Source organism: Hemitrygon akajei, chromosome 4 (assembly GCF_048418815.1).
Source record: "Hemitrygon akajei chromosome 4, sHemAka1.3, whole genome shotgun sequence".
NCBI classification, from domain to species: Eukaryota; Metazoa; Chordata; class Chondrichthyes; order Myliobatiformes; family Dasyatidae; genus Hemitrygon; species Hemitrygon akajei.
The window spans coordinates 164835360-164861903 of record NC_133127.1 but is presented as its reverse complement, the minus strand read 5'-3'; the positions used below and the strand labels follow the sequence as shown (position 1 = coordinate 164861903).

Sequence of the window (26544 nt, the reverse complement as noted above, 5' to 3'; positions counted from 1 at the left end):
TTATAACAGTACAATTGTTATGAGAAGGTGAAGCAGGTCAACAATTACAACAATATGATTGTTAGGTAGTAGCATGTTATAAAATACATATATAAATGCTGCAATCCAACAATTAAAAATCTCAAGACTCTCTAGGAACAACACAGGAGGAAAGACGATTTTGCATTAATATCTTGTTCTGCTGGATATCTCCAAATGCTTCACAGCTGATAATGAACTGCTGAAGAGCAATCATTTTCAAGAAAACAAAAGTATACAATGAAACATATAAGTGACGCATTTTAGAGATGAATAAGATACAAGATGGCAGAAGCAAAAGTACATATAAAATGTCATGGAAAAGATTCTACCTGTACTACTCAGCTTTAATTCCTCAAAATAATCAGTCCACTGTGCCAAATATTGCAATAGGACCATCTATTTTATATAACTGAATATTCACGTAGTTTACTTTGGTTTCATTCATGGCAGAAAACTCATTGGTCCTACAGAATTTCAGCATTGCTCTGTGTGTCAGTCTATTAGTATTATCAGAAAATGGATACCCTACCATCTTTAGCATGTATTTAAAATATAGATTACCTTATTAATCTTTCACAATGCCTGCAAAGACGTCTACTGGATAGGTGAATACAATTTTGGCATTACAATCAAGCAGCAACTTGTTTAAAATACCATGTAAACAGCCAGCACAGAAAAGCCACAATTACAGTTTAATAAAAAATGATGCTGCTATTTCAAGATGCTTTAGTTGGAATAACAAAAATCTTAACATTGATTTACATTCTTTGCAGGTATTTTTTATAGCTAAGAAATGTACACACAAACTTGTGCTACACAATGTGCTAATTTCTTTATCACATTAAAAAGGGCATAATGAATACGAGAACCTGTTTACACGATTGAACTGAACTTTGAGAGATCAAATCTTGAAGCATATTTCTAGCAGCAGCTTACATAAACCTTGTGCAGTTCAAGATACAAGCAAAATTCCACTATAGTTGACAATTTTTCTTCAGTAACTCAAATAGCTATCTTTGTAAAACAAAATAATTTTAATCTGATTAAACCCAAATTTTGGTACAGATTGACAATACAGAAATAAAAATCAACAAGGAGAATATTATTGCAGGCATTTTTTAAACGATATATCAAGTGCATTTCAAGCAGAGCAGAACAGTTGTTACAATGCAGAAAGGCTCCTTGTCTCATTAATCACATACCACAATGAACAACTTTTAACATGATCTAACTCTTGGGAACCATAACTTAGGGAGGATTATCCTTCAAAATACACAAGTTTTTTTCCACTATAACAAGGCAAACTCAGTTACAGAATTTTATTGATACAGTAGATTGATACAAATTTGACAGAGAAGCTAACTAAAGGTGTACAATTTGAATGACTAATACACCATCAGTATTAAAATATTTTAGCTAAAACCCTTTTATTTTTCCAATTTTATCTAAATTTCTAGACAGTTCTGGCATCAATACTGACAAGTAAAATGCCACAAGCATTTTTAGCTGACTTCACATTTTATGCAACTGAGGACTTCCTGTCCAACAACTTCAGTGGTGGAAAGCAGAAGCAACAGAGCTGATTACAGAAACAAGTAGGTATAATCATACACTCAAGGGATTTAGAAAAAGTGACTTCCCAATAAATCTAACCACAGAAGTATGTGCTGCAGGAAATTGTAATAATGTTCTTTCCAAGAACCAGTCCCTTCTCAAATGTAGAATGCCACAGAAGGAATAACTATTAAGTATTGCTTCAGTTGTCAGCGTTCATTGTAACCAACTTTCTTCACCTACACATTTAATACACAGTTGTCTTGGTGATTTAAAGCTGTAATTGAAAGCTATACAAGCACATTTTCAATCAAAACATTAAAAAAAATATTTACAATATCATTTATTTCAATATTTCCGTCAAGTCAGTACATTGTAGTCAGCACTCATCACAATGCACGACCACCCACAATTAATGAAATGATGTGTTTGCCAAAAGCTTGTGAACTTAGGACTGCAGATGCAAGGGTAATAGATACAAGATGCCTTCTTTAACAACCAATTTATCTGTTAAACAGTGTCCAGGCTTGAGCTGTACAGTACAATTGTCAATCTCCAATGCAAACAGAAAATATTTACTCTTCATCTTCTTTCCCTTTTGCTAGGTTTGCGTCGCACCTGCAAGATACAAAATAGTTTTATTTTGAAAGTATTATACTTAATATGGTACTTAAGTTTTTTTATATTCAAAGTGGAATGTGTATTCCCTAAATTCATTTTTGAATAATACATAATTCAGAGACTCAGAACAAAGGTAATGGTTTAATAGGATTTATTACAAGATTTACCAGATTTTATCCTTCTTTTCCATGTTAAAACAATTGATCCACAAGAGCATAAAAATGACAATAAGTAAAACACTAAAAAGATGCTTTTATTTTTTCTTATTTATCAACGTTAGTTACTAAAGGTTTTCCAAAACAAGTTTGTAATGAAGAATTGCTAATACCCTGGATACACATCAAGGATTTGTAAAAATGGTTATATTAAACACATGTATATTCAACTGATAATCATACCCTTAGTGTACTTAATTCATTTTCCTCTTCTGTGTTCACTCCATCCATTGACCCTTCTTGAGAAATATCCATATTCTCCAGTGAACTGTCATGACGCGAATCCACTTCTGAAGAATCATTTTCTCTACTGGTAGCTTGTCTTGATTTTCCTGCCCGACTGCAAAGACACAGGAGCAAAGTATTTTCAAAACCGACATGAGGAGCCCAATATAACAAATGATAAAAATGGTGAATAATTGATGCGTAAATTGAAATGTGATTCACTTCTGATTATCAAGTTCATATTTAGCATCAAAGTTTACACTCATTCTGACATTTTCAAAATTAAAATTTGTTGCGAGTAAATGGTACTCTTATGAAGGGAAGTATCTATCCTCCAGTCATGCAGACTGCTATCACACTTCCTGTAATGCCTAAAAACCAATATGCAAGGATACACCAGTGTCCAAACTTTAGTGTTTCAGCCCAACACCAAGCATTCACATCTTAGTTTAGCACTGTAGCAACTAATGCGGAGTATTAAAATATTTGCTCTGTCCTACTATACCTAGAAATTAGGCACCCATTTTATGATTAGAACATACAACACAAAGTAGTACAGGCCCTTTGGCTCACAACATTATAACCTATTCCAAGATCAATCTACCCCTTCCCTCCCTCTTCTCCCTTTTCTTCAAAGAAAATAGGTTAAACCTTTAAGGACTATGAGGGTAATTGGTCTCAATGCAAGTAAATTTATACTAACCTTTCCTGAAGCAGCGACATCATCACCAAGTGACCTGAGCAAAATCTTCTAAAAATTCAATCTGCTACTGATTTTTGTTTGAAATTGGATCAACTTAACACTGCTGCATAATAGTTTGATTGCTTTATTACTGCTCAACTTTTCTCATGAACCTTTAACAGAATCATACACTGTAACATTAAACTTCTGTATTTCTACAAGTGTGATTAGGTTTTTCCTTGGATCTGTCTACTTGCTTTTCTCACAATACCACTGGGTACAAAAGGTGAACAAAAAAATCATTATTCTCCCTTCCCTGGTACTAATATCTATAAGCAAGATAAAAGTTAAAAATTATAAGCTGTAGACCAACTATTTGTTTTGCCTGGTGACAGGCAAATAACTTCTTCCTCAATGTCAACAAGACACAGAGATGGTAATCGACTTCAGGAGAACTCACACCTTCCCCCACCCGGCTATGGCTATCCATCCCATAGGATAATGATGGTTCCTTTCAGTCAGTTTGATATGTACGTCCTGGAGTGGCTGTACAGGCCGATTCTTGACAGGCACTTCTTGCCACATACTTGGCAGGTGAGGCTTGGAGGGGCAGCAGGGGCAGAAGCTCTATTGTGGCGCTTCCTGTGCCTTTCCTTTGTTGCCTCTTTGAGTTTGTTCTCAGCAACGTCCACACCTTTTCTGACGGTGTCCATCCATTGTGAGCGATCTTGAGTCCGACCCTCCCATGTTGATGGGGCAATGTCTTGCTTTCTTGGGGGATTGAGCTTAAGAGTAGAGTGGTCATGTTGCAACTCTACAAATCTCTGGTGAGACCGCACTTAAGAGTATTGTGTTCAATTTCTGGTCACCTCATTATAGGAAGGATGTGGAAGCTATGGAGAAGGTGGAGAGGAGATTTACCAGGATGTTGCCTGGTTTGGAGAACAAGTCATATGAAGCAAAGTTAGCAGAGCTGGGGCTTTTCTCTTTGGAGCGTAGAAGAATGAGAGGGGACTTGATAGAGGCCTACAAGATTATGAGAGGCATAGATAGGGTGGATAGTCAGCACCAACAGCAAACACCAGAGGGAAGTTTAAGGGAGACATCAGGGATTTTTTTTTTTTTTTTTTTTTTTTTACACACAGAGGGTTGTGAGTGCCTGGAATGACTTGCCAGGGATGGTGGTGGAGGCTAAAACATTAGAGGTATTTAAGAGCATCTTGGACAGGCACATGGATGAAAGAAAATTGGAGGGTTATGGGGTAGTGTGGGTTTAGTACTTTTTTTTTAAGGATTATATGGGTCAGCACAACATGGAGGGCTGAAGGGCCTGTACTGTGCTGTAGTGTTCTATGGTTCTATAGAAAAAGGTCATTGACCAATTGCAAAGTTGTCCAAAATGGCTGGTTGTCAGCTTCTGTAGTATGGACAGCGCACATGCGGATTGGCGCGCGCGCGCACACACACACACACACAATCTAGGATCTTCCTCAAGTAGGATAATCTACGTGGATAGTCAAGATCTAAAAGCTCAATTACAACATTTGTTTATTCTTAAAATTGGCTTAACTCTGATTGATTCTGATTGATGTACAACAGTGTTAATTATCAGGTGGGAATCATGCAACAAAACTGTGTTACAATTTGCATGTCAATTTATTCTGACAAATACTGTTTTTTAATAAAAATTTAAGTGAAAATATCTATGTAATTATAGATTATTTTATGGAAGACAAATTATTCCTTTTAACATAGTAGATAAGCATGATACAATAATTTTTATTTTTATGCAGACTTGGCAATGACGGCACTAATGGTCTTGCACTATGTTTATTAATGACTTAGATGAATGAAAACTAGTTTCAAGAGTGGGTTGTATTAGCATCTTCTTGAGGACAGCTAACTACATGCTGCTTGCACGTACCACAGCCAGTTCTATTTATCACAAATAGAAACGCCAACAATGATATATGGATTATTCTAATTTTCATTATATAGTTTAAAAGTACTTCCACTTCATCAGTTCACAACATTGCCACTGATTAAGCAGCTAAAAAAAAACCTGCTGATTCCATTGAAAGCCAAGTGCATTAACCAGAAGGACGCAGTCCTAGTTTTAGAGATTCTGCAAATGCTGGAAATCTAGAGCAACAGATACAAAATGCCAGAGGAACTCAACAAGTCAAGCAGCGTCTATGGAAATGAATAAACAATCGATGTTTCGGGCTGAGATTCTCCACTCTGATGACTGGTCTCAGAACAAGGTGCTAACTGTTTATTCAGCTCTATTTTTATTTGCTTCTGACTCACAGTAGATAGAAGAATTGTAATTTAATATTGATTTCTGTTAAACAGATGTACTGCAACTAGTACAGTCATTTAAGTCATTTAGTAATTTAGGATAAAATGGTTAGCCATGAGATGCATTTTTAAAAATATATATATATTCAGGGAAATGGCAATGTAATGATGACCAAAGTTAAAGGGAAACCCTTAATATCAAGTTAGATATTGGAATACACAACTGTTGAAGAATATTTATAAAAATTCAAGTTTGTATGTCAAAAGCAATTTATATAAGCAAAATTACTGCTAATTTAGTATTACACTGATAGTGATGCAGAAGTCAGGAGAAATCGTGTTAATCCAAGGAAATAGCAGATTTCAGGTCCAATTTTAAAACCCTATGACACTACAGATTTTATTGTGCTTCTCTAACTATTGGGACCATTTAATTCCCATTGATACAGAAACAGGATGATTGGACAAGCTTTCGGACAATTTCCTTATCACCCAAACATCCTAACTCAAAGGAGAAGGGTTGCGCATGGGGCATGGGGATGGCAACCCAGCCTATAAAAAGCCCAGTGCTACAGAAATGCCAACAGAAGCTCCAAATAACTTCATCCCTGGAAGTGGAAGAATCTTTAATAGGCTACACCTTGAAAGATTGAGAGACTGGCCTAGAAGAGAGCACTGAGCTGTTGTCAGTGTCTTATACCCCAGTAGTGGTGATGGGCTTTAGAAGAAGACAAGTTTTGAATTTTGAAAACAAAGTCTGATCTAGAAATTTTCAATTTCCAAATTATCAAGGATCAAATATATTTATTTTTCATCTAAGCTATTACCTGCAGAGGTATAAAATTGTGTTCAAAATATTAATACAATCTTTAACAAATAGTATACATCTTCAATTTCAAAGCAAGTTATCACTTACAAGTTTTTCTTTGGCTGTGATTGCGATGTAGGTGAGGCTTTGGGTGGCCGTCCTCGTTTCTTCTGTGGTGTTGATTCCGTCGATAAAGAGTCATTCATATCAGATTCTGGAGTTTCTATTCTATAATACAGATGATTGTAACACTTGGTATTATTAGCTCAGTCTATTAAAAAGCTAATACTACAACTTATAATTAAAATACATTCAAATCATTATGTGAAAGATTTGACTTACTGATATAAAATTAATGTAGAGATTAAATTATAAAGTTAGTTAATCAAAAGTAAAATCCTGCAGATGCTGCGAATACTCAGCAAAGGGAAAAAGAGTTACAATTTCAAGTCAATGACCTTTTATTAAAACCATAATCCAACTACAAAAGATTAAATAGCATAAACATCATCAGTTGAACTTTTCAATCTTGTACTCTTTCTTTGTTGTCATTTTCAGTTTTCATACTTTTGGATTAAGTTTTTTTAAAATCCATTCTACATTTTTTAAAAGTTTGCCCCTCAGCCTCTTGCACATTAGCAAATAGCTAATACTCTCCAATCTAGGCAACATCTGGTATGGGAAATGCAAGACATCTGACCACGAGACCATATGAAGGATTGCGGGGACTGCTGAGAGGATCATTGGGCTCTCTCTTTCACCATCAGTAGTGCTGCAAACGCTTGGCCCTAAGCATTGTCAAGGATTATTTCCATCCGTCCCACAATCTCTTTGACTCCCTTCCATCACACAGGACAAAGAGCAAGATGAGAAACAGCTTCTTCCCCTAGGCCATGAGACTACTGAACACCCTGCCACCACCCAGGTCTCATCACCTGTGAAGCGCCAGTAGTGATACACTGTTTACTTTTGAAACATGTTGTGAAAGCACCTAATGCTAAATGTCAGCCTTTTATTTTATTATTTGTTAGTTTAATTGTGATAATATTACTTTATGAGCTGTGTGTAAGTTACATGTACTGTGTTGAGCACCTTGCTCTCAAGGAATTTGTTTGTTTGGCAGCATGCATGTATACGGTTCAAGTAAAGCTTGAACTTGATCTCTTGCACTTATTCTGCACCATCTCCAAAGTCCCACATCACAGAACAGTACAGGACCTTTTGCCCAAGATACTGTGCCAACCTTTTAACCTACTCCAAGAACAATCCAATCCCATCCTTCCATCTTTTCGATAGTGCAGTGACAAGAGATGCAGGCAATACTCCAAATGCATCTGCAATATGACTTGCCAACTTTAGTACTCAGTGCACCATCAAGACAAGCCTTCCTTACCGTCCTATCCATATGCATTGCCACTTCCAGAGAGCAATGGACACGCTTTCCAAGATACCTTTGTACATTAATCATCCTAAAGGCTGATTTATACTTGTGCGTACGGGTTATGCCGCAGCCTATGCTGTAACCCTGATTTTCACTTCTGCGTCACTCTACGCCATAGTGAGCTTGCGTTGGTGTGCGCCAAAACACTAGTTGGCGGTGGAGTTTCTATGCCACTGTGTTGAGTTTCTCTGTGAGAGACATGGACGAGGAAATGCACTTCAAATATTTTCGCATGTCGGCAGGTAGATTTGACGATTTGGTTCATCTATTTTGCATCGGTGTACGCACAGCCTACAGACATGGCGGAGAAGAAGCAACCTGAAATGTGCAGGAGAAAAAGCAATGCTACCAAGCGGACCAATCACAGTTGTTGCGGTCTGCATCACCACGACGTGTGAGTAACTTTTCTGAAGAGGTACACGTCACCCTACAGCGTAGGGTACGCGACACCTACGGCATAGATGCGACGCACAAGTATAAATCAGCCTTAAGAATCTTGCCATTTACTGTATGCTTTCCTCTAGCATTTGACCTCCCAAAATGCAAAATGTGACATGATTAAACTCAATCTACCATCTCTCCACCGAAATTTTGAACTCATCCATATTCTGCTGCATCCTTTCACAACCTTCTTCACTACATTCCCACCAATTTTTGTGTTGTGTACAAAATTACAAATCAGACTAGAGGAAAAGATCAGAAAAGTACAGCTTTGGAGATTTAACAAGTCTCCTTGAACTATATAGATCTGTTTCAGCAAGACGTAGTTCAGAATAGACTCATAAATTGTTGCTCCATAGATTTAATAAACACAAAACTTTTCAAAGAATAACTCCAGGTCTACAATCGTGACAAAGTAAGAATACAATCTTGTAATCAAAAATACTAGTCAAGTGAGGTCATAATAACCATTTAGATAGCTGACCATGTAAATACAGCAGTACCAAATAAGGGCAAAGGGAAGCAAATACAAACATCTGGAGCTGGGAAATTACAGATATTATATTGAAACTTAATATACTCTGCCAATCCTACACTGGTTTCCTTATTCCTCAACATTTCCATCAACTCCCATTCAGAGTATCGCTGACATTCATCTTTGCACACTAGAGTCAATTAACGGTGGTCAGACAACCTACCAACCTGCACATCTTTGGAATGAGGATTGGGAAGGGGAACCAGTGCACCCTGAAGAAACTCATGCATTTTCACAGGGAGAACATGCAAGCTTGACAGACAACAATGCAGATCAAAATGAAATCCAGCTTGCTGAAGCTGAGAGGCAGCAGTTCTAGTAATTGTGTCACTGTCCTACCCCTAAATTAGGTCAGAAAGGAACTGAGGGAGATGGGGAAAATGGGAGGGAAACAAATGTGGATGAGACCAGTATTAAGTCAGAGGAACGCATGATAGTCCTATCGTTTCTCATGTGGGATTTTGGCCCAGTAAAGGTGCATGATAGCAGAACTATATGAGACAGTACTAATGTAGTGATGCCCCACCTCCCCATTCAATTTCTGCATGTGAGATATATGCAAAAGATTATTTCGCTAAGGTGCAGATACAAAGAATAGCGCTGGGGATAGGGTAAAGGGGGATGTGCAGTTCAATTAATTATCTGTGGGGCACAGAATGAAGAGATATGACTGGGTTGGGTGTGGAGGGGGTGGGAGTCCTGATATATTATCAGCCGGAATTAGGTGTAAATACCTGCCAGAAAATTGTCACATCAGTCTTAGTAAGAATGGTCCCCTTTAATTAGCTCCAAAACAAACCTCAACTCTTCATTCAAGTGATTCTTCTGCGAGTGTCTCAAGCCATCAGTGGACAAGTGCAAGTGTGACACTGTTTGATGTACTACACACATCCACTGGCCTCTATGCACATGCACATTGTAAGAGGGAAATGGCAAAACAAAGTTTTGAAACCAGGCAAACTTATAAAAATGTCACAACTACTTTTACTAATTAGGTTTCTGCATTAAAGTGTTCACAGCAAAACAAAAAATGGCATTTTTGAAAGATTTGGACTAATTTGTAGAGATGTGTGTGACCAATTTGGCATGTTAGTTTAACTATTTAATACAAACACTTCCATTTCAGTGGAGACACCATGTCAGGTAATAAATTAAATGAACATATTGATGTATAAATGATCAAACACTGATCAAACTTCCTGCTGCTTGTGTGGGGGGTATTAAAAGTATGAACTTAATTTCATCAACTTTATAAAATACTGAATGTTTATCTTCCTCTTTGGATGAATGGCACAGCTCTATATTTTCTAGTTTTTCACCATTGTGGAAGTACTTAGCACTACCCATTTTAGATTTAATTCAATAACTTGGTTACAATTAAATTTAATTGAAATCAATTTTGCCCCCCATTCCTTGATATTTCTAATCTAATAACATGCAAATAGTGTGCCAACAACATTATTTAAGTACTTGGAAATGTGGTTTCATTTCCATCATTTTACAGGCATATAAATTCATCATGTGCCATGTTGTATTATCAAGGTCTTCCATCTGTCTAAAGCCCGTGAGGAAGACCCCTTTCATGCTATTGTTATTATTCTTTTCTCCATCCACAACCATGATGGTTCTTGGCAAATTTTCTACAGAAGTAGTTTGCCATTGCTCTTTATAAGACGGGTGCCCCCAGCCATTATCAACATTCTTCAGTGGTCGCATAACCAGTATTTACAATATGCACCAGCTGCTCATATGACCCATCCACCACCTGCTCCCATCGCTCCCTGATCGGGGGGCTAGGCAGATACAACACCTTACCCAAGGGTGACCTGTAGGCTGTAAGCAGAGGGAATGTGCACCTTAAGCCTCCTATGGCAGAGACACATCTCTACCCCAACACCTACGTACAAATTCAGTTGATAAAACAATTAAGTTCAGATGTTAGAAATCCAAAACAAAAAATCAAATGTTGGAAGTGTTCTGCATGTCAGACAGAAATCATGAAAAGAGAAAGAGTGTCAATGTTTTGGGTCAAGGATCCTACATGAGAAAATTGAGGATATCAGCAGATATTAAATAGGAAAGGATGGGGTAGGGTGAAAAAGAGAGAACAGAGGAAATGTCAGTGAATGGTTCAACAGAGAAGTGGATAAAGTGAAAAAAGAATTCTAATCTTTAGGCAATATTCTGGCAGGTTTAATTGTGTGCATTTTCATTCATGCCACACTAATGAAGAGAAACAATTCTACTTTCCAATCACAGATGTTCGCAACCTTGGTGGCAAAAGCTGCATAAATTTGTGTTATACAGAGACAATTTGTGGTGGAAAATTACCGTAGATTCCGGACTACAGAGCGCACCTGATTAAAAGCCGCTGGCTCTAATTTTAGAAAGAAAATCAATTTTTTACTTGTACAGGCCGCACCGGATTTTCGGCCGCAGGTGTCCCACGTTGTAATATGAGATATTTACACAGAAAGATATTACACGTGAGGATTTTTAAACTTTTAATTAAATCCATATGGTAACATAAACAAATACATATTGCAAATGCTTTTTTTCAAACCGTGCCTGTAACGCGGCTACTTTTAAATATACGTTGCGTATACTTTTTTACTGAACAACATTCCAATATCTCCTAACGACTGGTAAAAAATATATATACTGCAGCCTACCAGGAAAAGTTATTGATCGCCTTTAACTTAAAAGCAGCGTTCGCTCAGATCCAAAGCCGCTCGCGTAATGCGCTCCCCCCCGCCGTCCCATTTATCGCAAACCGGCATTTTTCCCACAAGACGCGGCGAAACCGGGTGTGACGTCATAGCATCCCGCGATGTAGTACAGAAAACAAATATAGTTAAAACTCTTCTAACTTTAACTAGAAAATGAATTACTAAGCGAAAATATTATAAACTAAATAACTGCCGTAAAGGCAGCACAATGCTTTTCTTCGAGTGTTTTCCATGTTGATGAGGGTGAGTACAAATGACTGATTTACAATAATTTACAATAATTATGTAATGAGTTTTTGCTACAACAAGTGTATGGGACATTGGAAAAAATGTTGAATTTCCCCATGGGGATGAATAAAGTATCTATCTATCTATCTATCTATCTAATTGTGAAAGTGCGCTTAATTTATCGTACAATTTCATTGGACCTCTGTGAACTACTCATCAATTTTATTGGTCTACTGTTACGAGGCAAAATGTTTTTGGCGGCATGAAAAAAATCATGTATTAGCCGCGCCGTATTAAAGGCCGCAGAGTTCAAAGCTGTTCAAAATGTGGGAAAAAAGTAGCAGCTTAAAATCCGGAATCTACCGTATCTAGCTACACTCAAATTTAATCAACAGATAGAATCCAAATAGAATTTCAAACCATCAATGTGAGCACTTGCCAACCAAAAGGTAATTGATGTGGTAACTATCTGAATAGTATTCACAGAGAGGAATAAATACCGTAGATTCCGGATTTTAAGCCGCTACTTTTTTCCCACATTTTGAACAGCTTTGAACTCTGCGGCCTTTAATACGGCGCGGCTAATGCATGGTTTTTTTTCATGCCGCCAAAAACATTTTGCCTCGTAACAGTAGACCAATAAAATTGATGAGTAGTTCACAAAGGTCCAATGAAATTGTACGATAAATCAAGCGCACTTTCACAATTAAATTACTGTAAATCAGTCATTTGTACTCACCCTCATCAACATGGAAAACACTCGAAGAAAAGCATTGTGCTGCCTTTATGGCAGTTATTTAGTTTATAATATTTTCGCTTAGTAATTCATTTTCTAGTTAAAGTTAGAAGAGTTTTAACTATATTTGTTTTCTGTACTACATCGCGGGATGCTATGACGTCACACCCGGTTTCGCCGCGTCTTGTGGGAAAATGCCGGTTTGCGATAAACGGGATGGCGGGGGGGCGAGCGGCGGAGTGAAAACGCTGCTTTTAAGTTAAAGGCGATCAATAACTTTTCCTGGTAGGCTGCAGTATATATATTTTTTACCAGTCGTTAGGAGATATTGGAATGTTGTTCAGTAAAAAAGTATACGCAACGTATATTTAAAAGTAGCCGCGTTACAGGCACGGTTTGAAAAAAAGCATTTGCAATATGTATTTGTTTATGTTACCATATGGATTTAATTAAAAGTTTAAAAATCCTCACGTGTAATATCTTTCTGTGTAAATATCTCATATTACAACGTGGGACACCTGCGGCCGAAAATCCGGTACGGCCTGTACAAGTAAAAAATTGATTTTCTTTCTAAAATTAGAGCCAGCGGCTTTTAATCAGGTGCGCTCTGTAGTCCGGAATCTCCGGTAGTTGACATTTTGGGCCAAGACCTATCAGGACTTCTCCACAGATGCTGCTAAATTACTGAGATCCTCCAGCATTTTGTGTGTGTTGCCCTAGATATACAGCATCTGCAGAATATTTTGTGTTTATGAATACTTTCCCTACATTTAAAAATCTACAATATTTCTAGTTGTCTTGAGGATGTTGTTGGTCACTATTTCACTTTAACAATAACAATCAGTTAACCTTTTCAAACACCAGTGCATCCAAAGCCAAGAAATAATCCAATTTCAAGTACTAACCTTTGCTGAGATTTTTTGGGTGTTCTTGGCTGTCTCATTCTTTTCTGTTTCTGTTCTTTATTTTCATTATCTCCATCACCATCTTCTTCATCCGCTGATGCTGCCCTCTTCTTGCCCTTTTTGCTTCCTTTTCTTTGGGTCTCTCCCTTTGAGAGTTCCTCATTAGTAACTTTGGGTGGACGACCTCTTCTCGTTTTCTTTGGTGGACTATTCTGTTCATCTTCATTTTCCAAGAGGTCTTCTTTTGATCTTTTCTCTTCTGGCCACTGCTGTTCATCTGATTCAGAGGTATGTGCAGCTCTTTTTCGGCCCCGTTGACTTGTTTTAGCAGGTTTCACCTGATCCAGAAGTTCTACACTTGATCTATCATCTTGATCTAATGAAATTGCAGAGGATCCTTTCTTTCGTCCTCTGGGTTTGTCAGTCTCGGACTATAAAGAATAATTGGTTAATATGATTAATTTGTAGTATTATAAGAAAAATAGCCTTTACTTAATAAGTATTGCAGGTAATTGTAAAGTAGTAAACAACTTTGCAAAGCATTTATGAGTCTTAACTCCAAAAATAATCGGAATGAGAAGCTCACTGCATTAAGAAGCCTGCAAGTTACCACACTACGAAACTGTGAACAGGGAGTTATAAACACAAATGATTTGAGTCAGAGAAAAATAATATGGAAATGGATCCTCTAGCCCAAGTTATCCATGCCAACCAACATGCTCATCTAAACAAGTCCCATTGCCCATGTTTGGCCCATATCCCTCTAAACCTTTTCTATCCATGTTCTCATCCAAGTCTTTTACTATTATTTTACCAGCCTCAACAACATTCTTGGCAGCTTATTCCATATAAATAGAACCTTCTCTGTGAAGAAGCTATCCCCAGGTTCCTTCCAGATCTTTTCTCTATGCCTAATGGTTTATGGTTCCCTTTCCTTGTTTAAAAAAAAAAGTTGTGTGTATTCACTCTATCTAAATATTATCCTGTCAGTACCACCTAGCTATTCATTTTTATCCCTTGCAAAGTTACATGTTCCTTTTTACTAATATCCTTTCAAGTGGCAGAATACAAACAAAATGCACTTTCTGTGTAAAAATGGCTCATAGGAATTTGTACCAAAGCAGAGTTCATCTGGGAGGAACTACGATCGCAAGTCAACTCTAAGCAAACAGTGTAAACTTAACCTGGATGTTTGACATCAATCAAGAAAGATGGTTTTCAGGAAATATCAGGTACCAAAAGGTAGGTCACAAATTGCGCTAAATAAATACATCATCTGTTTTCAGAGAGGATTAAAAATCTCCAGGACAGGGAAAGTCAATCTGGAAGAGGGAGGAACTTGGTGAATTTCAAGGTTAACAAACACTTGAAAATAAACTCTTCAAAATAATGCGGCTTAAGATGAACAAATCTTCAAGCTTTAAGTGCCTGCAGATCAGACAATTTTTTAAAAAATGATGCAAATGCCACAGTAGCCAGTATAATGCTGAGGGAAGTGAATTTTAAAAGCTCCTTACAGTTGTAGAATTAGAAAGTAACATTCTAAAAAAAATTGTCTTATTAAGGATAGAATCACTTGTACATACTGAAATATACATTCATAAATTACACAAGGATATGTAGATAAATTTTCCTATCTGAAAATGGCAAAATGCTTGGAATTGTCACTGGCATCCATATTTTCAAAATGCTTAACTTCTGGCACATCACTTGACTCACATTCCCAGAGTCTAATCTATGCAACATTACACCTTAGTCTCTCATGCTGACCATTCCCTAAATTTGGCCCTCTTTTCCAGTCCTTTAAGACCAAGACAAAAATGAAAATGGACACAGTGCAGATCAATAGCTAAGCCATTCTTCATTAGATCAAGATGAACCACAGAAAGCACAGTTCAGCCCTGCTCTCAACCACTAAAGCGAGTGATTGCTCCAGTATCAAAGATCACAAAAATAACCTTATACTTCCTTCCCTACTGTCAACATACCTATAGAAATGCCTCTGCACAGTTTCTTCTTCCCTTACTAGCAGGTCACAGTCAATTGACATCTTTTGCTACCAAAATTAAAACGATGCCATCATCTAATTCACCAATTCCCTTCCTTCCTTGGAATGGATCAAATTTTCATAATTACCTCAAGGCGCCATCTTTTCTTCACTATGCCTCTTCTCAAAACCAGAACAAACTGTTGACACATTCAACCTTCCTCATATTATTGCATTCCAACTCTTGAACGTTATTGCCAAATTTCCATTTTTTTTCTAGACCCTCTGGTTTGAATCCTTGTGAAAAAGGTTTCTGTACATGTCATGATTTTAGAACAGCTAGTATCAAATTCACTAATGTTTGTGATATTGGAATTCCCTCTTCTTGACTGGCATGTGTAGCATTTAACATGGCTGATCACATTATTCTCTTCCTGAACTCTTCTACGGTTGCCCAAGCTGGTGGGATTTCATCCAACTGCATTAATTCTTAGCTAGCCTGTGAATCTGGAATATAACCCATAATGAGTTATGGTGAACTGATGAACTGCCAGGATACGTCTCACTACCATGTTGCTCAACCTGAAAAGAAAAACGGCAATTTCCACAGGTACCACGATTACAATCAGCTTTATCTTAATACTACATTTCTTAATCTAGCCAGTATCTCACAAGAAATTTATTACAACTAAATAGTGGGAAAAGAAAAATCTTCATCCTCACTCTGATCCTTAGCCATCAACTCCATTTGATTTTTTAAGCAACTCTTGATACCTGAACTAAACTGTTCATAATCTTGGTATTACATTATCTAACCTTCAGACCACACCATTACTGAGAACTACTTTCTACTACAATAATTCCTGACTCCAGTCTCATTTTAGCTCATTTACTGATGAAAATTCATGCCTTCGATATGTTTACTTTTTTACCATATCAATATGACTGTAGCTTGTATTCCTTGTTCTAGTCATCATAAACTCTAGTATCTGAATCCTAACGCATTCAAATACTAATCACTGGTCAAGTCTGTGCTCCCTGATCCATACTAGTTTTTGGTTAACCAATACCCTGTTTTTCAAGATCTTCAATTCTTGATTTTTTAAAATCCCAATCTCCCTTCCACCACCAATACCCACAACTGACCATACTGTTAAACTCCACCAAATCTCCAATCTTTAGGAATCCTTATGCTAATCCAATTTGGATCTCTTAAGAATCCCTTCAATCACTTTAACAGTCTTAGCTGTCAAGTCCTTGGATCTGGAATTTCTTCTATCCCACTTACACATTGTCCTTTCTTTTCCACACTTAAAAGACATGACTTAATACCTTTTGATCATCCATCATGTAGAACCTCGTGGTTTATTGACAGTTTTGCTTGAAAGCATTTGTGTATAAGTTTATGACTTTTTTAAAAAAGACAAGCTACATCATTGTAGTTCATATTTATTTTAAGTTTTGAAGGTTTAACAAGTGATCCAATTCAAATCTTTGAAATGAAGAGCAGGAAAGGATGCATATAGTAAAACCTTTTAGTGGCAGGAAAAATCCTGAACAAGAGGCCAATAACTCGTATTTTGAGCTAGGCTGACTTGCAGTGAAATAAATAAGTAGGCTTTTTTCAAAACATCAGAGGCCAAATCTGGAACTCAAACCCTTTTGAAGTCTAAGAGGAACGAGCAATCACAAATGGAATCAATAAAGTTTTATGAAGCAAAGATATTGCTATTTAAGCAGCAATGGCATACAGAGTTGAAATATAATGAACCATGATCTAATTAAATTTTGAATCACATCTATGCAAATTCAGGCTTTTAAGAACTGGAGTGTAAAATCTGGGTGAAGTAAAATCAAGGGAAAAGACTAAAATCACATAAGATTAAGTAATAAAATGTGTAACGGTATACATACAAACATACAGATAATTTGTTTTCAATGAAGCCCTTCTTCCTTGAACACCAAAACTGAAAAAGAAACTAACCTTCCAACATGCTCCATAAAAAATACTTCTGCATACCAAGGAAATCACCATTTAGTAATTAACCACTAATCCTGATAATCCATCTTGCCTTATCCCCAAACCAGTGATACATCCTTAATAACACTATATCAAATTAGTTCTGACCTCAAAAAAGCTTTGCCATGGAATACAGTCTTCTCTTGAACACAGTTAGACATACCCTCAGATGGTCTGAGTCTTCCCTCTTTTCCATTTTCTTTGCTTGAAGAGGAGGATTCTTCATTACTGTGATGTCTTCATTTTCACTGTGATCGATTTCAGAGCTATCCAGCCTCAAATAAATCATTCACAAATTGAATATTTAAATGCACCCAACATAATTAAGTTTATTTCTTTTTTCTTTCATTACATTATTTTACTCATCTATCGACACATTTCTATAAGTAGCTTATCCCCCATTTTTTCTAAACTGATGCAATATAAAATGTACAGCAATTATAGTTTAAACATTACCTGTTATTCCAAAAGAGAATCATCAACACAGTGGATTTAGTGGATTGGGACACATCGGAACCAATAATTTTGGTCCAATTAACCAATGTTTCATGGAAATGCAAATATAAAACTGTGTTCCTAATAGTTATCAATGGAGAAATTCATCAATTGTACACTAACATGTTCTTTTGATTATAAATGAATGAAGTCAGCAGAGACACCTAGTGCAGATAACAGTCTGCTTTCACTCAATGCTTTTGACGATTGCATCCTCCAAATCTTCATTTTCATTGTAACATTCAAGGTGATTCTTGATATTTTCAAATTCTTCATAGTTCCTAACTTGAAGCAGTGAAATTATTTTATTTTCCCTCCTGGCCATTACTGGAATCTCCATTTCTGAATGCTTGAAACCGCAGTAAGCAAAACAATTCTGAATTGTCTTACTGCTTATTTCTCACCAACTATCAGTGAGAAAATCCAATACTTTTTGAACACAAACATAGGCAACTGATGCTATTTAAAAACTGTTCACTTTAAGCATGGTGTAGTGTCTAACAGCAACACTGAAGCTAGTTAGAAACTATTCAGCAACAGTCTCCTGTTTTAATTAAGTGGCAAATTAGTGTCCCAAATAAATGAAGGGAATCCCAGCTATTTTCTCAATTAGTTTTTGTTCTTTAAGAGTTGTCCCAAATAAGCAGCTGCCCAGATTAACTGATTACCCAATTAACCAGAACCGTTTACTAATGAGTCTTTCGGGGCATGATTTTCCCCACATTAAATAATTGTTACTTGCATTAAGATTATGCTGCTATCATAATGGTTGTTCTGAAAAGGATAAGATTACCCTCTTTCATTATCATGGTTATTCCATAGTATTTGGTGGAAAGATTATAAACCAGTAAACTCCATTTTTATTTGTTTTAAGTATAAAATGAGGCTTCCTAAAGAGAAATAATTTCAATCAAATAATTCAGAATTAGCTAATTACAATTTTGAAACAAAGTAGTGAACAACACTTATGCTCATCTCTATTATCTTTAAAAGAATAGAAACTGCCATGGTACTGTAGCTGGACACCGATACTTCTCTGGGTGCAACTCTGCAAAGAATGTTTAGTTCCTCTCCTTTTAGATACGTCATTCCTATAAAACAAGCTACTTGGCGAAGTTCACTAAAGAATTAACTCCAATAACTTCCCTTCCATCTGAACAAACAGCAGTCTAACCTGAAACATTCCTAATCAATTTCATAGTTTGTTATAGAACTAATTATTTAGCCATTATTCATAATCTGCCACTTTGCCGAAAATTTCCAACAGCTAGCTTTCTGCAAGAGTGTTTCTTATAAACGGATGCCATGTTTCCCTTTTCAATATTTTAGTTATCTTGTTTTTCTTCAAACTTTTGCTTACAGAAATGGTATCTCAAACCATTTTCACTACAGAAAATAGACTGGCTTTTAAAATGGTTACTGTATACATTTTTTGGCTTTCAAATTTAACGGCATTGGAATTTAGTAATACTGGACACTTAAGTGGAAGTATTGGATCAAAACTAAATGTTTTATTGGGAATTACGTTTTCTGTGCAAAATAATTTTAATTTTACTGCTAAGATGTGAAAGTTTCTTCATAAAGTTAATGTTCTAGATTAGAAACTTGAAGAAACAAAAAAAACTAATTGGGTTGATTGATAACTGAATGTCCTTTCAATTTTAGGTAGACCTAAGTAACTCCTCACCAAATACGGAAATGTCAGGTTTGTAATTTTGTACCTTCCTTTACTTCTTCCAGGAGAACTGGGATTAGAATTGCTGCTGGCATTACTCATAGTCTCCATCCGTGATGACTTGGTCTGTGCCTGTTTTCCAGCTGATGACAGAGGCTTATTTACTGCACCAAGAACATTTGTCGCCTTTGGCTATATGGAACAAAAATCCAAAATGTTATTGATCTGTAAATTAAAATTCAAGTCAGTAAACAACCACAGTTTTAAATGCTATGGCTTAATTAATAAATGTCATGAAATTATCCATTATTAAAAAATACAAGCTTCATTTTATTTTGAAATCACCATTACCTGACCCTAGTAGGATCATTCCTTAGCATCCCCTGAATAGATCCAATAAGACCACGACATCAGAGCAGAACTAGGCCATTTGGCCTATCAAATTGATTTCTCTCTCAACCCCATTCTCCTAGCGCCTTCCTGTAACTTTTCAGTCTTACTAATAAGGAACCCATTAATCTCTACTTTCAAAGATTCACCACACTCTGGTTAAAGAAATTCCTATGCATTTTTGTTTTAAAGAGATGACCTTCTATTCTGGCTTTACCCTCTGGTCTGAGATTCTCCCAATATTGGAAACAGCCTCTCAAGTTGAGGACCAAGAAGGTATGGGTCAAGGGAGGCAAAGGAGTGCTTACAGGATTGCTTTATGTCAGAGAACTGGACAATAACCAGGGATTCATCATTGAGTCTGATCAACAGTGGAAAGAGCAAGCAGTTTCAAGTTCCTGAGCGTCAACATCCCTTAAGATCTATTCTGGGCCCAACATATTGATGCAATTACAAGGAAGACACTACATGAGGAGACTTAGTATGTCACCAGATACTCTGGACAGGATTGGAAAAAGCTGCAGAAAGCTCCAAACTTAGCCTACTCCATCATGGGCACTAGCTTCCCCAGCATCGAGGACATCTTCAAAAGGTAATGCCCGAAAAAGGCTGCATCCATTATTAAGGACCCCTATCACCCAAGATATGCCCTCTTCTCAGTGCTACCATCAAGGAGGAAGTATAGGAGCCTGAAGACACACACTCAATGTTTTAGGAACAGCTTCTTCCCCTCCACCGTCAGAATTCTGAATGGACAATGAACCCATGTACACTATCTCACTATTCCTTTTTTGTTCTCTTTTTGCACAACTTGTTTAATAATATGCATTTTCTTATTGTAATATATATTTTTTATTATGTATTGCACTGTACTATTGCCATAAAAAACAAATTTCATGACATATGCCAGTGATATTAAACCAGAATCTCATTTAGACCCTCTCTAATGACAGAAGATTTATCCTTAGATATGGGGCCCAAAACTGCTCACAATGCTCCAAATATAGTCTGACCAACATTTTACAGAGCCTCAGCATTAAATCCTTGCTTTTCTATTCCTCTCAAAGTGAATGCTAACATTGCATTTGCCTTCCTTACTATCGACACAACCTGCAAGTTATCCTTTGGGGAATCCTGCACATAGGACCCCCAAGTCCCTTTGCACCTCCAGTTTCTGAACTTGCTCTCCATTTAGAAAATAGGCTAGAAAAGCAAGATGACACCGGTGGGCCACAGCAATGTTCTGCGGGCTATACTTTGAAGAACTCTCATGGCATTCTGCAGCATGTAATTGCCCTTCAAATGTATTTTAAATTAATTTAATGATCTACAGATTTCACGATCCTCTGAAGGACTCATCCCACCAAGCAGGTACAACAGCCTTAAGTGGAGGAAGGTTGATTGGCATGTCCGGAATTAAGGCAGTACGGGGGGGGGGGGGGAGGGGACTACACGCCAGATTGAAACACAGATGGATTAGGTCCTATCTACCCAGCACCTTGTTAGCAAATATGCAGTCACTGGAGAACAAAACTGAGGACCTGAAGATTGCTATAGCAGAGGGAAATGAGAGTTTGTGTTCTATGTTTGAGCGCAATGTGGCTTTCTTTCAGCACACCAATTACAGATCTAAAGGCTTCTCAACTTACAGAGTGGACCACACTGCTGATTTGGAAAGGTAAAAGCTGGAGGTCAGTGTTTCATGATAAACCCTTGGTGATGCTCTGATGTGGCAGTTTTGTCAAACTCGTGGTCCCTGACCTTGAACACCTAACAAGCAAATGCCATCCGTTATATTTACCTAGGGACATTTCCTCCATAATCCTGACCGCAGTTTACAAACCACCAATGACCGACTATAATCAAGCGCTCAAGATAGTACATGATGCCATCTCCAAACTAGAAACAATCCATCCTGATACATTTCAAATTATAGTCAGGGACTTCATACAGGCTTGTTTGAAGAAAAGCCAGCCCAATCACAATCAGCATATAAGCTGTGGCAGCATAGGTCCCAACACACTAGACCACTGTTATACTAGGAAAAGGAATGCCTACCATTCCATGCACAGACCACATTTCTGTAAATGTGGCTTCCTTCTTCTACCTGCACACAGGCAGATGCTAAAGAGCAATGCTCCAGGGATTAGGACAACAAAGAGGTAGATGCAGGAGACAGAGGAGCGGCTATGGAATTGCATGTTCAAGGACTCGAGTGCATCTGAATGAATACAACATGGCTCTCATGGACTTTATTAAAACAGTTGTGGATGAGTGTTTCTGCACAAAATCGTTCAGTCTTTTCCAACCAGAAGCTCTGGGTGAACCACAAGATCCACAATCTGCTGAGGGCCAGATCAGAGGCATTCGAGTCTGATGACCCTGAAAGTTACAAGAGGATCAGGTATGGTCTCCACAAAGCCAGCTCACAAGCAGCGTGGTGATTCTGGACAAAACTGGAATCAATGAAAGATTTTTGACATTTGTGCCAGAACTTAAATACCATCACCTCTAAGTTAAATCAAGCAACACAGGCAACAACAGGGATTTGCTTCCAGATTAGCTCAATGTTAATCATATACAACACTGAGGTTCCTTTCAATCTCCCTAATCAAATATGGGTCATTGCACTACACCAGAGTCCAGAATTGTCTTTTCCCTAGTGGGCTCAAGCACAAGCTGCTCTAAAAAGCCACATTCTAGGCATTCTACAAATTCCTCCCTTGGGATCCAGTACCATATGATCTTCCCAATCTACCTGCATATTGAAATCCCCCATGACCAACGTAAAATTGCCCTATTTACATGCCTTTTCTAACTTCCTTTGTAATTTGTACCCCACATCTTGGCTACTATTCAGAAGTCTGTATATAATTCTCATCAGGGTCTTTTTACCATTGCAGTTTCTTAACTCAAGGATTCCACACCCTTTGTTGCCTCTTTCTAAGATATGATTTCATTTTTTGTCAATAGAGTCACCCCACCCAGAATCCCAGCTGTGATCTTGTTTCACCCACGACTCTGTGATGCCCACATCTTCATACCTGCCATTTGCTAGCTGAGCTCTAAGCTCATCCACCTTATTTTGTAATCTGCATTAATTCAAATAGAACACCTTCAGTCATGTATTTACCACCTTTCTTTTCAATGTTGTCTTCATGTTGCCTTAAGTTAGGCATAAATTCTTAAGCCTTTCTAAACTTTGTCTTATTCTTTATTCTGGAGGCACACATACCTCTCCTGCATTCTTCTCTTTTACTTAATTCATACCTTTCCAAGCTGTTGAACCCAGATATCAAATATACAGATATCAAAAGCACAAGACACAAAAAAGTTAAAGGTTTCAATGTTATATAAAGTGAAACAAAATCAAGATTGAGATTTGCCGAAGATATTTAACAGAAACTGAATTGTTATTCCAAATTTCTCTATGTTCGAATTAAAAAGATGAAAAAGTACCTTTCCAGGTGTGAAAAAAGCTTTCATTTCCGAAGGCAAATAATTTTTGTTGTTGTTGAAATTCTGGAAATAGTTCAGAAAACAATCATTTCAGCTTCAGTAGTATTATTACACAGTAAAATGGCAAGACAGCAATTTGTCATTTTCAAATCATTATCCATGCTAGGTAACTTTATAAATGTTCTGAACCCATCAACAAGAATTTTTAAATGGGGTAAAATAAAATAGAGTGAATTTTGCTTAGATTCTCCTTTAGACATATTGATGTACCGAAAGCAAGGACAGCTTTATTCTAATGAGCAAATCCAAAGACAGGTGTAGAACTACCTTCTCTTACAACACAGTCATCCTTGTCGTTGGTAGTACCATAAGATGTTTGAAGAAACTGTCACTGGGAATAAACATGCAAACTACATTCTTTCTACTTGCTTCAAACCAACATCAGCAAGTTCCATTTTACTTTAAAAAAATTCTGATCAAAAATACAGGCAGAGGTAAAAGAGCTTGCTAGACTTCTTGGGCTATTCTTCTGCCTCTTCATTTGGAATATTCCACACTTCCTTCAAGCTACTTTAGATTTAAAACTGAAACACAGGTTGCTATTGTAATCTGTTACAAATGTTTAAACGATTGCAAGGTAAGGAAGAAACAAAAAGGGTATGGTAGTGGTTAAAATAAAGTGTCTTTAAAGCAGTAAAGAAATAGAACAAAAGAATACTCGAGAAGAATCGAAGACAATTTATTTGGTAAGATTTAAGCAGGAAGGAATTTATCACAGAACTGAGGTTACTCTATAGGCCATCAAATGGCAAAATACAAGAACAATTTTACACAGAGCTGTGCAAGAACAATTCTGGGCCAGAGATTGCAAGAACTTTACAATGGCAGTAAAAGAGATCTTAATTACTCCAGTATTGGTTGAGACAAAGGAAAAGGTAGGAGAGAGGAAGTTCTTAAATATGGTCAGAAAAAGTTCTTCGTTCAGTATAAATGAGGGAGAAGGATGGGGAATAAGGTGGACTGAACCCAATTAGCTAGGGGCCGGCACGGTAGTTAACAATTAGCATATTATTATTATAGCACCAGCAACACAGGTTCATTTCCTTCTACTACTTGTAAGGAGTTTGTACATTCTTCCCGTAGCCACATGCGTTTTCTTCAGCTGCTCCAGTTTCCTCCCACATTCCAAAGATGTACAGTAGGTTAATTAGTCACATGGGTGTAATTGGGTCTCATGGGCAGGTTGGGCTGGAAAGGGCTGTTAATGTACTGCATCTCTAAATAACATAAAACAAATATAAAACTAGTGAGAATATGCTTGAGGTTTCAATAACAGGAAAGGGCAAAAAGATTATTGAAAGAAGGAGTAAGCATCTGGCCAAGACAGTGGAACCAAACAATGAAGGGATAATGGAACAAATGAACCATTATATTTCATATAGTTTAGGTATATAAACTCAAACAGAAAAATGATGGAGGAAGCAAAGCCAAAACTCCATGGATAATGAAACAGTGCATGTGACAAAACAGAAATAAAGGGCAGGGGAGGGAGGGGGCATACTGCTTAAGTCACAAAAATAATTCAGATGAAAACTTAGCTAAATAAGTGAAATGGTGCTGAAAAGAAGGATATCTGGAAGAGGAAATACAAGAGGAGAATGGCAACTCTGTATATAAAAGACAAACCCAAATGTTTTCTACTGACAGGTAAATTATAACTGGGTAACAAGAGGAGGTAGAGAGATAAAATGACGAAGAAGTTGATTTGACCAATTAATGGATTCTTTTGCTGATAGCTTCAAACTATTAATTTATCATGATTTTGTAGCCATATTCTGTTATTTGGAGTAGAGCAGGAGTTTGTTGAGGTATATCAGTACTCATGCTTGAGAATCTGCCCTCAAAAACTGCAAATTAGACCTATTGCAGAATCTGAGGCAAAAGATAAGAAAAGATAGATAAGGAAAAAATTCTCAAATTATTTATTTGGTTTTAAAATTTAAAGCTTTTTCATGTAATTTTGATTAATTTTATTTTAAACAGTTGCTAGTTGAAAGAAAAATCACTCATGTAGTGTCTGAGTAACAGGCCCATTTATAAACACTGGAAAAACCTGAGTAGTAGTAAAGTTGGGCAAGGATCTTTGCTAACTGTAACAATGTTTGTGGAAGAGTTTTGTTCTGGTCTGTTGTTAACGACCAAATCTGTTGTTCAGGCCCCTCAGGTCTCACTTCTGTACTTCACAACCAACAGGATTGGCTATCCAGAGACAGAGATAGTTAAGTTCAAAGAGAGAAATTGCAGGCTAAAGATATTCCAGGCTTGGATGGAAGAAACTAAAAAGGAATGGTCTCTGATAGGATGGAGAGCTGGAAGAACTGAATATGCGATGAAACTAAATGACAGGTGACAGTAAAGGACTACATAATAATAAAAAATTATTATGCAGGATACAATACTAGAATGGCTGTTTATCTGAAATTCTTGAATTCAATGGATCTGGTAGAAAGATGATGTGTTGTCCCTCAAATTTGCATTGGATTGTTTATATGATCTAGGAGGACAAAGGGAGGCCAGAACAGGACTTCAATGTAAAACTAAAGTCACAAGCAACTGGAAACTAAATGATCAAATTTGCAGACTGAATGGAGTTTTTCAGTCAACCAATCTGTGTTTGTTTCTTGCAAGGTAGAAGAGATCACATCATGAGTGGCAAATGTAATGCACTAAAGTTGAAAGTAGTACAAATAAGTCAGTTTGTCTTTGAATGTGGAAAGGAGGAGGTAATAGGACAAGTTCTGTAATTCGTGCAATTACATTTATCGTGCAGTGAGAAGGGCAAAAGGAATAATTTATCTAGTAACTATTAGTTGATGATCTCAGAAATTATTGAGGATGATTCTTTGAGTGTAAAGATTGGCAGATAAAAGGTGAGGGGAACCCTACTTTCAGCAATACACACATCCTGATGAAGGGTTTCGGCCTGAAATGTCGACTGTTTATTCCCATCCATAGGTGCTGCCTGACCAGCATATTGTGTATTTGTTCGAGATTTCCAGCATCTGCAGTACCTCAT

General features: G+C 37.1%; 1 protein-coding gene across 5 annotated transcripts in view; it reads right to left on the bottom strand.

The window, feature by feature from the left end:
* Positions 1 to 703: 703 nt before the first annotated feature.
* Positions 704 to 26544, bottom strand: part of pds5b (PDS5 cohesin associated factor B) — a 278218-nt gene continuing 252377 nt past the window's right edge. For 4 of the 5 annotated variants that reach the window (XM_073043864.1, XM_073043862.1, XM_073043865.1 and 1 more), the window contains 7 exons: positions 23469 to 23531; positions 19666 to 19811; positions 17613 to 17724; positions 13443 to 13873; positions 6536 to 6655; positions 2595 to 2751; positions 704 to 2193 (listed from right to left, as the gene is read on the bottom strand). In XM_073043864.1, coding sequence (XP_072899965.1) covers positions 2158 to 2193; positions 2595 to 2751; positions 6536 to 6655; positions 13443 to 13873; positions 17613 to 17724; positions 19666 to 19811; positions 23469 to 23531 — 1065 coding nt within the window. In that variant the 3' untranslated portion in view covers positions 704 to 2157. The remainder of the gene's footprint in view (positions 2194 to 2594; positions 2752 to 6535; positions 6656 to 13442; positions 13874 to 17612; positions 17725 to 19665; positions 19812 to 23468; positions 23532 to 26544) is intronic. The other variant, XM_073043867.1, reaches the window with a different exon arrangement.